At 53.1% G+C, this 16740-nt stretch overlaps 4 protein-coding genes across 4 annotated transcripts; 3 read left to right on the forward strand and 1 right to left on the reverse strand.

The window, feature by feature from the left end:
• Window positions 1–209: 209 nt before the first annotated feature.
• Window positions 210–4491, reverse strand: TGME49_232020 (hypothetical protein; the record flags this gene model as incomplete). The annotated part of the gene is made up of 2 exons (XM_002368032.2): window positions 210–776; window positions 1285–4491. The coding sequence occupies 2 exons, from the start codon at window positions 4489–4491 to the stop codon at window positions 210–212; spliced, it is 3774 nt and encodes a 1257-aa protein (XP_002368073.2).
• Window positions 4492–7619: 3128 nt separating this feature from the next.
• On the forward strand, window positions 7620–10800 carry TGME49_232030 (hypothetical protein; the record flags this gene model as incomplete). The annotated part of the gene is made up of 6 exons (XM_018780315.1): window positions 7620–7714; window positions 7789–7891; window positions 8429–8458; window positions 9274–9303; window positions 9859–9891; window positions 10465–10800. The coding sequence occupies 6 exons, from the start codon at window positions 7620–7622 to the stop codon at window positions 10798–10800; spliced, it is 627 nt and encodes a 208-aa protein (XP_018636827.1).
• A 49-nt stretch (window positions 10801–10849) lies between these two features.
• On the forward strand, window positions 10850–14311 carry TGME49_232035 (hypothetical protein; the record flags this gene model as incomplete). Its single annotated transcript, XM_018780316.1, has 6 exons — window positions 10850–10875; window positions 11512–11580; window positions 11692–11742; window positions 11932–12045; window positions 12106–12133; window positions 14186–14311. 6 exons carry the CDS (start codon window positions 10850–10852, stop codon window positions 14309–14311), a joined length of 414 nt encoding a protein of 137 aa, XP_018636826.1.
• Window positions 14312–14343: 32 nt separating this feature from the next.
• On the forward strand, window positions 14344–16677 carry TGME49_232040 (hypothetical protein; the record flags this gene model as incomplete). The annotated part of the gene is made up of 1 exon (XM_002368034.1): window positions 14344–16677. One exon carries the CDS (start codon window positions 14344–14346, stop codon window positions 16453–16455), a length of 2112 nt encoding a protein of 703 aa, XP_002368075.1. The 3' UTR covers window positions 16456–16677.
• Between the last annotated feature and the right edge of the window lie 63 nt (window positions 16678–16740).

The raw sequence follows: 16740 nt of genomic DNA on the forward strand, positions 1-16740 counted from the left end.
GCTCCCAGCAGCCCCATGCCATCCCCAATCGAATCGCCTTCACCTCCGCTTCTCCAAAACGCGGACCAACAAAATCACAATAAATGAAAACGTATCTGTCCGCTATACCGTATCGGTCCATCATAGTATTCTTCGGAGTCTTCCCGGCGCGTGTGCGGTTCTTTTAGGTCTGTTCCTCGCTGCTTTCTCAACGCAAAAGCGTTATTCCCTCATCGTCGCCGGCGCCTTCCGCCGCGGTACTTGAAAACCGCTATGCCCCCCACCAGGATTCCGAGCAGGCCTAGAATCACCAAGGCAGCAATCGCGCCTCCACTCATTCGCGACCCTCTTCCGCCCCTCCGTGAATCGAAGGCGATCATGTGCTGTATCAGTCGCTGGGTGTGGCTGTCTGTCACACCAGAACTTGCTTCCTGCATTGTCACGCCTGAGGTTGAAGACGAAGCGTCTTCGCCGCCCTGAACCGCGGCAAGCAGCTTCGCCTGCATCGGATCGAGGGGGCTCTGAGACGAAGAGATTGCCGCGAGCTGTTGCTGCAAAAGAAACTGCTGCTGTTGTGCAGTCAGCATTTGCTGCTGTGTTAGGTTGCCCGCCTCGATTTCCTGTTGTTTCTCTTGGATCTTGCGCTCGTACTCGGCCGCACGAGCAGCTCGGTCCGCTGGACTCATCACCAGCGATGTCTGCGCCAATTTGAGGTTGTGCTCTGCCAGAGCAGCCGCCCGCTTCTTGCCCTCCTCAAGCGCCTCCGTCGAGACATGCTTCGCCTTCACGCACGAGACCTGGTTCGACAGCGACGCAGACAAGGAGTTGCCGAGGGACCGTGACAGCACGGGGGACGCAACGAACGAGCAAGAAAGACCTGGAACGAATCATACGCGTTGGCGTTTGAGTCATACACTGGCATAATTAGTGGACAAGCACTCAGCAATATACTGAGAGACAGTCACGAGCCAAAACCATAACTTCGTAGTCTCATTGATTCGCGATTGACGCATCGTGGGAGACACAGTGGGGAGGTGTTGGCAAGAAGGGCTGGCAGAGAGAGGAGCTGCTGGGACCACAGCAGGACAACAGACTGGGTGGGGGTCTAGGCGGCTACGAGAAACTCGGGTGTGACCGTGGGAGCGGCGACTGAGAGACAAAGAGATATTTCAGGCGCGAGACACAGATGACAGCACCAGGTAGGAGACAGAGCTGTGGAAGAAGAGAGCGAAGAAGTGGATAAGGAAGGCTAACTTGAGCAACGAAAAAAAACGGGAAAAATAACAAACGCAGTATCGGGCCTACCAGCGCGCAAGAAACGGGGACTTCGTTCATCATGCAGCCGCCTTTCATCTTGCATTTCAGAGTGACGCTGAATCCTGAATTGATGAAGGCAGAAAGTTGGCCTCCAACCTCTCCCTGTCTCGCAAGAATGAAGAAGCTGGTTTGAAGAATTTTGGCGGCTGGAAAAGTTGCTGACCAAGAGAGAGACTTCCTACACTTTTTGACGGCGGGAGAGTGGAACGCTATATCTACCGCCACACGCGAAACGCGTTTGATCCCTCGCCTCGCTTTCTTCGTTTCTTTTTTGAATCTCTTCTCCTGGGGACTCTTGCTGCTGACAAGTCCACGCACTTTGTTCATGAAACTACCTCGTCTTTTACCCTTCTTTGAAGGCGATGCCTCCCCCTCATCGTCAGGCGGGTTGTCGTCGTCGTATCCCCCTTCTTCGTCGTCATCTTCACCGTGTTTCTTGCGCGAAAACACCCTCTTCACGCCCCCAAAGAAGCCCTTCATTTTCTTTCCAAGACCTCTGCCTTCGCCATCATCGTCTTCATCATCGCCATAGTCGTCGTCTTCAACCTGCACGAAAGACAACGGTTGATTCGCCTCCCCTTCGAGATCTGCCACTCGAGTCGAGGAGAAACGAAATTTCAGGTCCTGCTCTCGACCGTCCTGTAGATCGGGTTCACTTTTCCCTTCGTAGCCAAGTTCTGCGGCAGTGTCGCTGAGAGAGACGACGCCCGTGTGCCGTCCGTTTTCGCCTCGATCTTTGCCTCGTTGACGTTCTCTTGCGTCTTCCGAAGTGTCCCGTCCCTCTGTAAGGCCAGATAGTTCGTGCCAGTTGCCTTCCTGTTCGCGGCTCTCGGTACCTAGCTCTCCGGTTCCATCCCCTTGGACAGGGCGCCCTTCTCGTCTTTCATTCTCTAGCTCAAGGAAGCCCTGTTCGTCGTCATAACCGCCGTCTGCATCGTCATAACCGCCGTCTTCCCCCTCGTCTCCTTCGTGAAAGCTCCTTGGGATGGGCTTCCGGGCCCTCAAGCCCATGAGCTTCTTGGCTTTCGCCACACTCATGCGGAATCGCCGCGGCTGGAGAGCCACAGTGATTTGCAGACGCATGTAGTTCTTCGAGTCGGTTGCGCAGCGGCCGACGTCACCCAAGAGGGAGTTGGGAACAATACGGTAAACGCGTGTCTCATCAAACTTCAAGAAAACAGCCTTTCCTGATTTGGCGCCTGTCGCGCCCCGTGGCTGCTCCCCGCCTTCGTCGTAGTCTTCGTCTGACCCCTCATTGTCGTCGTACTCTCCCAACATCGACGCTTGGTCGCCAAACCCGTAGTCGTCTCCTTGATCTCCGTACTCGTTGTCCCAGGAAGACACCTTCTCGCCGAGAAACGAAAAGGGAGACTGCGAGTGAGATGGAGCGGAGGACACAGAAAGATCGAAGGAGGCACCAGAAGCCGATGAAAAGGGCAATGGAGACAAGGAGGCGGCGAAACCGGTAGCTGTCTCGCCAGCAGTTCTCTGACCATGCCGCACCTCTTGAGCCTGTTCGAGGAAGCTGGCAAGTCGAAAATCAGAAGGATGGAATATCTCCTCAGTGCCACTCACTGATGACGGCAATCGTCCTTGTCTCCTGAGAGGTTGACTCGAGCCTCGAGCGTTTCCCGTCGGTTCAGACTCCCCCTTCGTGCGGGTTTCCAGGCTGTGCAGTTGGAGAAAGCCTTCATCGGATCCTTCCCAGTCATCCGCTCCCTCTCCTTCGCCTGACGCGCCGTCCTCTCCATACTCTTCGCCGCCTGCGTCATCGTACTCCCCCTCAGCACCGTCCCCGCCTCCTCCCGCTGACCCTTTGCCCTTGGAATCGCGAAGGCGAGCTATGTCTTTAGCACTGAGAGGCTTGTAGCGGAAAGGCATTGTTGGGTTTGGCATCAGACCTAGCGACGATTTCATCAGCAGCAGCAGGCCATTTCTCTCTTCTACTTGGCTGCAGAGATCGGCGTGGCTTTCCGGATGAACGCGGCACTGAGAACACTCGGAAAGAGTGTAACATGTGTTCGGATCGTTCGCTGGCCGCGGCGTGAAGAAGCCCGCCTTACAGCCCGCATAGGCACACGCTCGTGGAAGGGAGTTCTTTCCAGAAGTCGCCTGCCCTGCCTCCAGGAAGGCGAAATCCCGGGAAGGAGAGAATTCGCAAGGCGACGAAGAAGAAGAGGCACCCGAGGAAGGAGATTCCTCAGCGGCAGGGACAGATTCAGTCGACAAACTGAGAGGTGGAGTCAGTCCGGACGACAGAGGAGAGTCAGCCGAAGATGAGGGCAGAGCAGACAAAGACGGAGACGACATAGAAGAAAACGAGATGGAAGAACCTTTTGAAGGAAAAAGAGAGAGGCGGCTCAAAGAGTCGTGCAGCGACAGGTGGCCTGGCTGCCTTGATAAATGGAAGGCCCGTGATAGAAGAAATGAGACTGGGGCAGACCTGCCGTTCGAGAATTCAGTAGACGAGGGATCAGGCTGAATGTCGTGGTGCATATTCAGCTCGTGAGCAGCACTGGACTGCTGAGACTCGTGCGATAGGAGTGCCACACCACTGTCATCAGGAGCGACGTCCTTGAAGGCATCTCCCGTCTTCAGTGAAAAGCCGCTGCCTCTGCCACTTTTTCCCAATCCTCCGAGGGTGTTTCGTGGTTCGTACAAGTCAATTTGCGCCTCCTTTGTCAGAGCTGCATTCACTGGTTGGCGAGCGTCTACTGGAGCAGCGAGTGACCAGCTGCTAAGACAGGTAGGATTTGCTTTGTTGTGGTGAGCGGAGTCCGAGACATAAACGATTTCTCTGAAGGAGAGGGCGGAAAAGAGCCAGAGATGCACGATACAAAGCGCCATACAGAGGAAGGGTCGTCTGGAGTTTCTAAAGGAACATTTGAGACTGAAACAGGGGGACCACGAAGCCCGGCGGTTCGCATCGAGAAAACAAACGGCAGGAGAAAAAGCAAGGCAAGAAGGATTAACGGAGAGCCTGGAAGAAGCTGAAGACTGAGATGGAGAGATGGAACTGGGAACAGTCGGCAACGAGTGACAAAGAAGCCGTGACTGTGGGGTGGTTAAGTCCACTGGCTTCCAGCGAGCACAAGGTTGTGACTGTAGTTTCCCGTTTGAACGAGTCGGCTTTTTTCTGGAGGGGCACGGCCCCTGTAACCCCAGAAGTGGGGAAGGAAGGCAAAGAGACACCATAGTCCCGCCGAAACTAAAGAGAAAAAGTCAGGAAGAACCGTCTCTCCACGAAAAACGGCGCATAGGGACTAGTATCCATGTTGTTCATTTCCGAATGCATCGCATGAAGACACGCTAGCTTACTCAAACTGCGTTTGACAAGACAAACCTCGATCACTGGAAAAGACACAGCTTGGGTGGCCGGTAAAAAACAGCAAGGTAAAACTGCCTGCATGCAGGCAAAAAAAGAAATTGCAAAAGGACTTGGAGCTTACTGTCCAATCAAACGCTCTGTAAAGCCACGTTCGCAGGCTTCGGCGATGACCTCTTCATCGCTCACCGAACCCCGTTGCCGCTGAAAAAATCCTGGCAACACCAACCCCAACGCGGCTAGGCAGCAGAGGATATGATTTTCATCCTGTCGGAAAGCTTGCTTGCTAATAGGCCTATCCGTAGGGTGAAGTTACTTTGAGAGTGAAAGAAATACAAAGGATAAAGACAGTAAAAATGGTCATTCAGCATTAAATGGCTTTCTGTGTCTTCCACAGTCTGCGAGTAGCAGCAACGTGGTGGGTCTTCAGTGAAACACGGGCGCATCTTTTCACCCTAGCGCCATGTGTTACAGTTTAGCAAACGTTACGGTTTCGTCAAGAAAGAAACCCGTTTGGATGATGCCATCCAGCACCAGCTCTGGGACCTTGTTTGAATAGGGTCATGTCGCCTCGGATCGAGACGAAAGTGTTGCTGCTATGACGTGTCAGCCACAGTTGCTTCTGTTGTGTGCCAGCAAGTGTGAAGATGCCGGAAACAAGGAGAGGTGTAACGATGAGGGAGGAGTGCTTGTCTATTGATGCTTTGAAGCCGTCGTTGCACGTATAATGTGGGAAGTTCTCTGTGCCGTGCACACTCGGGGAGTGAAGTCGGGTTAGCGGGATTACGCAAGAGGAAAAGTATGTGTCTTGCTATGCTTATCATCGTCGCTGTCTCTGAACACAACTGGTGTAGAGAATCCTAGTTTCGCTTCGACGGAGTGCATTCGAGCTGCGGGAACGCAAACGTCTCTGTGGGGGTTACAACCCGACTGACTGATGCTGCGTTATTTGGGTGTGAGAGTTGCATCAAACCAAAAAGCCGGTGCGCTCCATAGTGTGAAGCAAGAGGCAGGAGCGTTGCAGACTTTCGCGACAGGCAAGTACGTCGGAGGAGCACATTGCAAGGTGAATTCATTAACACGACTACGGAGACTCCAGAGCCAGTGAGTGGAACTGTTTTTTGTGGCACTTTGTCATATCTGTTCGGTAATCTTGCTGGATGTGAAACTGCGTGTCCGTGTGACAGAGCAGCGATCGCAATCATAAGGTTCCGCAATCAAGCGCAGATGTGACTTCACTTCTCGCGAGGTCATGCTCGAGAAGAAAGTTTCATGCAGTGAAGGTGGTTCATTCCCAGTACTTTATTCTGTGGGGAGCGACAGAAGGCACCTGCCAACCGTTTCACTTGCCACCTCCGTGGCACGTGGCCATCCTAGCACTTCTGGCGTCACATTCGTTATCGACATCGCTAATGGTTACCAACTGCCAGGACAGCTATGGTAGACAACAGAAACAGAAATTCCGTAACTGTTTCAGCTGTTGTGAGTGAAAGTACCAGCTCCACCAAACAATAGTGCTCCTGGACAGTTATCAACCAGCCCGCAGATTTCTATTTGACCGTGAATAACACCGGAAGAAGGCTGTATAAACCGCACGTCGATTCAGACACGAAAAGTCGAAAGGAAATTGCTTTACGGAAAGCCTATGCTTCCCTCCGCTACAGCGTTTTCTAATCTCAAACGGCTTTCTTTAAAGTGAAAACGAAGTCACATTTGGAGAACTGAAGGGCTCATAGTCCTGTGGGATGCATCGAAAAAGTAGCAAACGTATGAGCAGCACTGACTTGTGACTAACCTGTATGTAATACGCAGTGGCACTTCTACAGTAATTCGACTTGCGGTCGCGTATGTGGCCATGATGGCCCACTTTGCTGTGACTCCACGGCGAAGTTGTATAGGATTAACTCCTTGTCTGATGGGAGCGCAAAGGTTTTATCTTATTGTTGGCAGTGAGCTCGAAGATCCAGAATGGTGAGGACATCACAGCTTTGTGAGAGAGACGTTCATACGGCTGCATGTGGTCAACAACGATGTTGGGGGCACCAGTAACAGACCGACGGCTGCTGTATCCTCGCTTCTCTATAATCCGCATCATCTGGTACATGCTATAATCTCGTCAAATGGTTTGTGCAGACTGATACTCTCTGACTTTCGTAGTTGTGTCGAACGTTACATAAGAAGACTTCACGCTCGAGCAACTTCCTTAGCATTCATGAGCGCGAGTAGTGAACCGAACTGCAGACAAGCACAAGTTGCAGCAGATGCTGCAATGCACACAGTGAACGTCCGAGCACAGCTGTTACTAGGACAAGTCATTTTATACACCGACAACACCGAAGAATCGACGCCCAACTTGGCGGCAACATCTGTCGCGATTGCCTCAGAGACAGGAAGCGGCTAGCAGGCTGTCAACGACGTTCAGATGGCTTGGCTAGCTGAGAGGAACACAGGAAACCTATGTGAAAATACGCAGACATGACATGACTCCATGGTAACTGGGTAGCAGACCACCGCAGATCGTCTGTTTACTCGGGCGTTACTTTGAGCACACTGTCTCGGCCACTTCCAAAGGCAACAAGGAAGAGCTCCACCTTCCGCGTCACTCTTCATGCGAGGGTGCAGGTAGCCGGTGATCAACAATACGCGACGGTAGCTGAATGATACTAGAAAGGATGACACTGGAATTCATGTTACATTTCTTTGTCGAACTCAAAAATGATACACGAGGCGAAGTTAGAGTGTTGTGGAAGTATCAATGACAGCCAATCTCTTTGTTTCTCAAATTTAGCCAAAGAACGACGGAGTCTCTCGATGATCGAGGGTTACGATATTCCTACTTTGAGACGCTGTCCCGTCTTCATGCTGTACAGGCCCCAGTTATGCGCAAATTCGCTTCTTCAAACATATGGTCCGCGATCTTCTTCTGTTTGGCGGTCCGGTGTTATTGCTTGTTGGAACTTACATATGAATAAACGATTGATCAACACTTCGGAAACGAATGTGCGGTATTCGGGCGCCCCCGCATTTTTGGTCCCCTACAACTACGTGCGATGTGTTGGGCGTCACGCGGCTTCTGTTAGTCCTTCCTTTGAGGTAGCGGAGTGACGGTCCTCTGACTAGCCCCCAGGCAAAACATTATTTCGCTTTCGCGGGTGTCTGTGCCGTAGCGGTTTCTTTCGGTGGGAAAGAGTGCAAGTCAAGATGACGGACGAAACTGAACCTCAAGAGCAAATGCCTCTGCCTGAACCTCCTGAAAGTATTACTCAGAGGGTGAGTTTGGTCGTACAGCAACTCAAGACTATTCGGGCACAAAAAATGGAATGAAAGGTTTTGGGCGTAATTTTACCAGTTTTTTTCCCAGTAGAGAGATGTGTGTTAATTAAAGGCGCGTGTCAACGTAGCCGTAGCTAAACTGAGCTACTTCCCTGCTTACACATTTGCTCGGAGCACAACTGCTTTGCAAACGGACTGTCTGTTTTATTCGGCTTTTGATAGAGCTTGTAGGGAACCATACTAAATATGCCGTTCTACTTCCTCTCTGCTGCCACAGGACGCCGCTGCAGCGGTTCAGAACAGGCCTATGGCCTAAGAAGGCTTATATTAGGTTCTAATTCAAGATCCTTATGCCGCTGCATCAAAATGTCCTGTATCAAACGATGTCGTCTGGTGTATGTCGGCGTGACGGGCGTCCTGATTGGGAAATCACCTTCCGTACCACCCTTTCAGATTACCTTCTCCATCATTAAGGGGATCCAGCTTCAACATAAATGTTATTCGCGGTTTCTCTGTGTGTGTGTGTTCTCGAAGCTGTGCCGCATCCAACAGAAAGTACGAGAGGTAAGGAATGCATCGTTCACACCTCGGAATAAATACTCAGGGTCCCGTCAGCTGCTGCACCAGTCGAGGCCAAATGGCATGTTGCGTAGGCTCCACTAAATGACTGGTGATTCTGCAGTTGAGGAGGAGGGAAGCTACTACACTCCTCCCTATTTTTTTGTTTCCTTGACAAGTGGAAGGTGATCAATGCAAATCTACCTCGCATTCGTGGAAGCGTAAGGTCTTTCGGGAAAACGATAAGGGACAGCTCACGTCTGTGTCATTCATTTGTCAAGCCTGCTGTGACCTTCACCTGCGAAATCTCCTGCTTCCTTTCTAAGGACATGTTTTGATGTAGACACGCTAAGTAGCACCTCATCAAAGTCATCTTAGCTCATACTATATTTCGGACAGTTGGATTGTTGCCATTGAATGCTCTGTGAATACTGCTCCATCAAACACGGATGATTCCAGATGAACACGATGGAAGCAAACAGGAAGAAGACTCCGAACAGGCACAATCCCTTTCCACATAGCCTGAAGTATGCATCGATCTTCTATGTCCACGGACATGTACACTGGTGACTCGTTTGTCATTTGCTATAACCGAGAGGGGACAAGAGTATTTCAGAAAAAACAGCAACAGTGTATTGGCTACGCCCCAGCTTCGCCACGTGCTCCCATAAACCAGGGACGCTCGGAGGGGAAGGTGGACTTCCCGTATTCCGACCTTGTTATATTCCTGCGGTTTTCATCGTGTTGTTTCCAGTTCGATTTTAAATCGATCGACACATGACCTGTCCTTTGTTGTTGGCGTGGGGATGTTTGTGGCACAGCTGGAGAAAGAAAGCATGAAGCTTCACCAGGTGAGGGCTCATCGTCATTCATGAAAGGAGGGAAGAGAGCCTTCACAGGACAGAAAGAACGAACAGGGGAATTTGAATCGCATTCGTTTTTTCACATATTAGCACCATCTGGTGACCCCAAAGTTGCCACTGGAATGTAACTTCTTCTCCCACCCACTGTTTCCGTATGCTGTTACCGAAACAAAAAAAAGTGACTGTGCCATACACTTTTTCTGAGCGGTGTCTCCTGTGGTGGCCGTGTTACACAGAGAGATAACTGGAGAATGCATTTGACAACGGACCAGTGAGAGGTTCATTTTTGTTTCACTGGAGCTGGTATTGGAACAACGGAAGCGGCTCGCCCCCAGAGACGCGGACCGTGGCAAAGCGGCTGAACTGAGGATACCGTGCACACGAGTTGTACGAATCGTAGATAAATGTTTCTTTGGTGCGTTAGCAAGCGGCAGATAATTTCTGTTGAATCATCTATCACAGTATCTGTAACTGGGGACTTTGATGAGATTGTGTCTAAGACCTGTAACTTACGGAATACCTGAGCATGCGTGTTTTCATCAGACGTCGAATAACACAGCATCGGCGACTGAAAAGGTGAGAGCGCATCCGGATTCAAATAGAGTTCACGCCCCCTTTGACAGGAACCATAGGTTTTTCTCATGCGTTACCCAGCTTGTGCGTTTCATGCTACGGACTGTGAAGGGGAACGGTAATGCGATTCTCTCCATACGGTGCTAGGATCCCAACGCTCGCACGGGTATTGTCCGCGAGGGCTTGCGCTGCATCTCACTGTTGAAACCAACTAGCTACGCGTAGGAAGACTAAAAGCTGTACCACCGTGATGGATGACCCACTGGACTTCGCGCTGTGCAAGCGACTTACGTGCTCCGCCGTCTGACAAGGCTGAGAACAGGAATTCACCCGCGCCTTTTCATGCCCCGACATCCCCTTTAGGCTCGTGAGAGTTGATATATCCCTCTTGGAGGCCTTCTAAACACCTTCATTGGGGCCATATCAGCCTGTCTGTCACTTGAAAACGCGTTAGCGGAGGAGTTAATGCCACTTCAGAATACCCTTCAGAGCAAGAAATCCTCTTTTTCAATCTGATACGGGTTTCCACGGCATTCCTTCTTGCGTGGTTTTTGTGTTGTGGGTGTGACTTGACAGGAAACCCTGCCCACCCACGATAGTGACTCTACTTTCTTGAGGATGCAGACAGATATTCTGGAAGAGCATGAACAACTAATGAGGGAACAAGAAGCTGAAATTCGAGCCCTAAAAGAACAACTGTCAAAAATGAAGGGCACCTTATCTGCAGATCAAGGACGCTCTGCCCCCGCTGTCGGTGACAGCTCTTACTGCTCACAGCCGAGTTTGCTTTGTAGATGGCTTGCCTGTCTTCATGGCTCTGGAAATGACGACACCCGAAGTGAATTAAGAAACTCCGACGGGGTGCTTCGGACAACTGTTCTGACAGCTGAAGTTACGCCTCCAGGAGTATGATAGTAGGGCAGGGGTATATTGAGCGCCTCGTGCTTGCTTCCCTCCACTCATGCTTGTTCACCATGAAGATGTGAGGTCAGTGCTGACGTATTTCGTGGGAAAGACATCAGGTGTCGTCGCTCATTCTATAGTCACGTATCCGTGTTTGTCAGAAACGGTTTATAGCGTGACCGGCGTGCCAGAAGGCAGTGAAAGCCTCTTCCATGTTCTTGAGAAATTAACCACGTATTTCGCCTAGGAACAAGCATAATTATTACTTGAGAAGTTAAAGCCGAGTTGGCGGCGGCTGCCGCTCGGCAGGGCATTTTCTACGTTCAATTCCACGATTTCTGATACAGCTTCTCACTACCTCTTTCCTCAATGGAGAAGACGTGTGTAATGGTACGCCTTTCAGTTGGCGTGTAGTTTTTCACACAGGAACCAATAGAGAGCACGTTCAATGAGCACTGTAAGCAACGTAACAGTGGTTTTACAAGTGGGTGGCAAGGATGGTGATTTTGGTAGCAAAGTTGAAGAAAGCTGAGGTGTTCTCGACACGGCGGGAAATAGTGGCTGGTGATGCGCCAGATGCTCTTGTTGAGGCACTTGGAAAGCATGTTTCCATCTTCTCTAAGCCAATTACCGTGGATGGCTGTATTGTACGAACAGGGCCGCCTCGGCAGGCGTAAGTATACATAACGCAAGTCGACTGCCTGTCTCTTTGCCTACCAGATCTCACTGGCGACGAAGGAAGTTTGTATGCAACCTAGCAGCCTGTTGCTCAGCCACACTCAAAACTGAGTGAGTAACCTTAAAATATGGAGAAGGTGACGTCAACCAGAGAGGATGGCCTCGCTGTGACATGTAGTCGAGGGAATCCGCCGCAACCACAGAACCTCTTTGTGCCTTCAGAACCCTCCAAGGGTCCTGTGCTTGCGGCGTGGACGTCACGTTTCTTGAGAGGTACATCGCGACAAACTACGAACAACAAATTCAGCAAGGAAATAATCCAAAAACAGAATCGAAAGTCGCTTATGACCCACCTCCGTAGATTTAGCGTGCCGCCGGGGTAGATTCTGCTGAAATCTCAATTCGTCAGAGCTCATGCAAAGTTGCCGCCGCGGCGGACGAACTCCTGTCATGTGCGTGCAGGTCGAGGCAAAGAATCCGCTTCGCCTGCTGCGGCGCAGCAAAGGAGGAATCCGAGCAAAATCTGCTTTTCCTGCATTTGTTGGTCCTCTGCCAGGGAGACGCACGAGTTCCTAGGTGCTTGTCGTAGTCCGTCATACATCGCGCTCCTCGTTTTTTCGTTATTCGACTCCGCAGTCCCCAGCGGCACTGCGTTGGGCTCGAGGCAAGCAAAGCAGCCAATACCGTTTTGTTTACCTTTGTTCCGCAAAGCTTTTGTTCCAGAGTCGTTGTCAGCTTCCCGTGGCGGCGGTTGGCAGTACTTCTTTCGGTTCTCCTGGTCCACTTGTGCGACTTCTTCCACTCTTCTTTTTGTCTCCTCACAGTACGGATCCGGATGGGTCAGAAGGTCCCAGAGTCCCTTTCGTAGCCATGAAACAGCTGCTTCGGCGTTTCTGCTTCTTCTCTGTGGCGAGGTCCGTGGTATAGACGACTGCAAATGAATGATCCTCAGGAAAACCCGAAATAACAAAATTTAGCCGGGGGAAAGCGGTTGTATGCAGGAGAGAGGGGCCACTTTCTCTGCCAGGACTCTCGAAACGCTCTAGAGAGGGTTCCCTGCCGTCACGTTAGTAGAAGGCGAGAAGCTTTACGCTGTCGCGTTTCTCCAACATCCTGATTTCATCCAGAAACCCACGGTTTCCTATCTGCCGCCGAAAACGACATGAGTCGACTTGTTGCCCCCAACTTGCCCGGTCTCGCGGTGCGTGCCCCGCGTGCAGGCTTCGCCGTGGGTAGAGTTGAGCACTGCTACATTTGAAGGCGAGATACGTGCTCCTAGCCAAGTTGTTTAGCTGTCCTACGTGCTTTTCGGTGGAAGAGACCGGTGTGAATTCCGTAGCCGTCACATCCCTTCCTCGCATGCCGGCAGTCGCTGCTAAGCGTAAAACCCAGGAGATGGAGGAACCGCTATCCGCCTCCTGTTGTTTACGGAGCCTTTGTTCCGGCTCAGCTTCGAGGAGATGTCCACACAGCCTCCACTGTAATGCAAACATATGAATCCGTTTGTTCCATGTGTGTTTTGTGGCCCCCGTGCCCCCCCCGCGGATGTGTCTTCCCTCAACACCGACTTTCCCGCAAAAATTAAGCGCGCGTTTTCCTGCTGGCCCTGGTGCGCCTGCAAACCCAAGGCTGCTCTTCCTAATCAGGTCATGCGCATTCGTCCACGCTCGCTCACGACCACAGCGCTTTTTACCGCTTTCTGTTGGTCCCGAGAATCGGGATCAACGCTTCGTCGGACGTCTACCTCTGGTGCTTTTTTTTTGTCGCCAACCCCGCAAGTGAAACTGTTCCGTGTTCTGTAGCCGCACAAGACACGCCCGCGCCGTGGGTCTTGAGCGTTTGTTTTTTCCCCGCCGGTGCTTCTTCGACGCAGCCCCTGCAGTTTTTTTTTCTCCTGGCACACCTCACAGCGCGTACGGACCTGTTTGCCAACACACATCGTTGGAGAAGAGGCTCCGTCCCTCTCCAGGAGACACTCTGACAAGCGTTGCACTCTGTGGCAGCATCGGAGGACACCGCTAACAGCCGCGGGCTTCATACGGACCCTGCAGCCGCCTTCCTTTAACGTCTTCTGTCACATCGGAGGTTTTGAGACTTGCGAGAGAAACAGCCATTGTTGCGTGCACATCTTCTGAGGGCAACGGATTCACGACGGCACCCTTTTTCCCTTGTTCTTCTGCCGATCGTCCGCCCTCACGGGTACCCTGCCCGACTCCTGACAACTCCCTTCTTCCTTCGTTGGTCATTGAGACCGCTCCGCCCTCTAGGATGCAACAGCAGATCCTCTGCAGCACGTGCGTTCAGTTTCGTCTCCCATCCGCTGCTTGCTTGTAAACGTCTCTCTGCACCCAACACCTCTGGTGGTCACCCGGTCTCGCGATTCTCGAGGGGCGCCGAAAGAAGCGAGAGCGTTAAGCATTCTTGCGGGGTACGTCAAACTACGTTTCCACTCCTACGTTGTGTCGGCAATCCTAGTCTGTTCACCGTCAGAACCCCGTGTCCAAACTGTAAATCCCTCGCTCCTTCCAAGACGTTCTCGATTTACTCTGCCTTTCGGCTGCTGCGTGACGCCGCCATCAACCGCTGTAGCTTCTCACACTGATTTTGTGGCGCGGCCGCTCCCGTCTCCGGAAAGAAGGGCAGCGTCACTAGGGCTATATGAGGGAGCGCAGGTCTTCAGAATCGTTTCACTCGGTGTGTGTGTCGTTATATACAGTGCGCTCGTCTCCACGTCCGTGTTAATTCCCTGGAAGGCGAGACAAGAGTGTCGCCGGAAACGCTGCTCGAGAATCTAGTCACGGAGAACCGTCTCGTTGGCGGTCATGCGGGATCAGTGCCCTAAAGAGTTTGGGGGCCTGTAGAGCGTTCAATGCGATGGAGGCGCACATATCAACGGCGTCGTCGCTGGGGCTGTCCGGCGAGGACGACGGAGACAGTGTGGATTCTCGCCGCCCAGCTTCGTCCGTGTTTTCGGGCCCCGAGACGCCTCGGCAGGACCCGCCATCCGGAGAAGGCGGCGCCGTGAATGACGCCGTGACGGGCCATGCGACGAGCAGGCGACAAGCTGAGCCGTCTTCTCCGGCGTGTAGCTCCGTCGTCCGCGCGGCGTCCACGGCGTCGGAGGTATACTCGGACGTGAACGGCGAAGTGGGGAGAAAAGGGTCCAGCCCCTCAGAACTGGGTGGGCGCCCTGCCTCGATCGCGGGCCTCTACTGGGGAGCCTCGCCGGTCCCGGGGGGGGCGCCCTCGTGCTCGCCCCCCGAGCGGTTCCTCTCGACAGGTTCGTGTCCCCCGTGCACCCGGGAGCACCGGCGCATGCTCTCTCGCCGAGCCCAAACTCCTCGATGCGGAGGCTTTACCTCGGCGACGCTGGATGTTACTGCACCCGCCTCTGCTTTTCTCCAGACCCACACGCCGGCGCGGAACCTCGCGACGTCCGGCTCCTTCTCTTCTGTTTCAACGCACGGCACCGGCCCGCGCCCAGACGCCGAGGCGAGGTCTGTCCGCACTCAAGAGGCCGAACGCCAAGAGAAGGGGCCCCGCAGTCGCGCGCTGTTCAGCGAGAAGGAACGGAGCACCGTCTACTTTGACAGCCGTGGCCAGGTCTTGACTTCGTGCCTGAGCGAGTGGGAGGAGGAGGTAGAGGCGCACCGGTGCGGGACGAGGGCGAAGCACCGAAGAATGATGAGTCACACGCTGACCCATGACGGTGGCGCGGCCCGAGACGACCGCGCGATTTGCACGGACCAGATGGGCGGGCCTGGAACCGTCAGCGGGTACTACACCGGGATGGGAAGGCGGAGGCGACCGTCTTCGCCGTCGAGGAGTCTGTGCGCGCCGCTATGCGGCTCGTGGTCGTGCTCCGCAACCTCGTTTGTAAGTCAGTGGCGAAAGGAATCGGCGTACGGGATATACTGGATCTGGACCCTGGGCGCCACGATGTGGGTCTGTTTGATCGGGAGCATCCTGTGCCTAGCCCTCGGGGCGTGGCTAATCGTCGAGGACAATCGCCACGTCGAGTGTCGGTTGAACTACGAAGACGAAACCCTGCAGGAGGGAGGGTCGAGGTACTCGCTCCTGTCGATTACGGCCGATCTGTGTGGTAGTCGAAACAGCGATCTAACGGAGCTCGCGGGGCCGTATGTCTACGTTTACGTAGAGATGGAGAACTTCTTTCAGAACGACGCACAGATCCTCTGGAGTCGAAACGAAGCTCAGCTGGCCGGGAAGATTATCACGGATCCGAAGGAACTAAGCGACTGCGCCCCCGTCGTCACGGCCGTAGTCAACAACGTCAGCAAAGTGCTACACCCCTGTGGAGCTCTCGCCTGGAATGTCTTCACAGACCGCTTTCAATTCCTAGACGCGGTCCCCGACGACGCCGTCGACTCGGGCCCAGTCAAACCGCTGGTCGTCGAGCAGAGCCAAGACATCCTCCTCAGCTCCCTGGACTGGCGCTCGCGATTCAGGAACCCGCCGGCTGCGGAGCGCGCCAAGTACCGCGACCAGGTCTACTTCTGGATGAGTCAAGTCGACAACGACGATGGGCAAGACATGTACAAGAGCCGCGAAGAGGCGAAGGCGGAGTTGTTGATGGATCGACTCAACTACGACGAGGCCGGGGAAATGGTCGAAAACGGACACTTCATTCAGTGGATGCAAGTCGCAACCTTCGGGACGTGGCGAAAGCTGTACGGGCGCATCAAGGGGCCGGTGGAGCTCCCGCTGTTTGCATACATTGCGGTGACTTACGATGTCAAACAGTGGCGCGGCAAGAAGGCCATCGTGCTTGTCCAGCCGTCGCGCTTTGGGGGCCGGACACAATTCACGGGCATCACCTACCTTGTCTTTGGGTGCATCTTAGGCGTATTCGCCATCTACATGATGTGGAAGAGGTGGTTCAAGATCGACGCGCTCGCCGATGACGCCGTCAAAGACATTCGCTGGCGCGTGGCCAGTCGAAAGGGAAAGAAGAAGCTCAAGTGAACTTGAGAACCCCAGAAGCCGAGGGGCTTCCCTCGCGCTCCCTCAACCAGATTTCGGCCATGAGACATCTTCGATCAAGAAGAGTCGAGTATTACCCATCGACACTAGGTGTAAAAATCGCTCATACAGTTATTCAGCAGAAGCCAGAAACAAGAATCCGATCCGTGGAGTCCGCCCAGACTACCACTAGGAAGGAAACTATGACGGTGTACATGTTGACACACATCCGCTTTTCGAATGCGCTCTGGACAACGTTCTTCAGCGTCTACTACCATGCGTTGCTCT

Source organism: Toxoplasma gondii, chromosome VIII (genome assembly GCF_000006565.2).
Source record: "Toxoplasma gondii ME49 chromosome VIII, whole genome shotgun sequence".
In the NCBI taxonomy this organism is placed as follows: domain Eukaryota; phylum Apicomplexa; class Conoidasida; order Eucoccidiorida; family Sarcocystidae; genus Toxoplasma; species Toxoplasma gondii.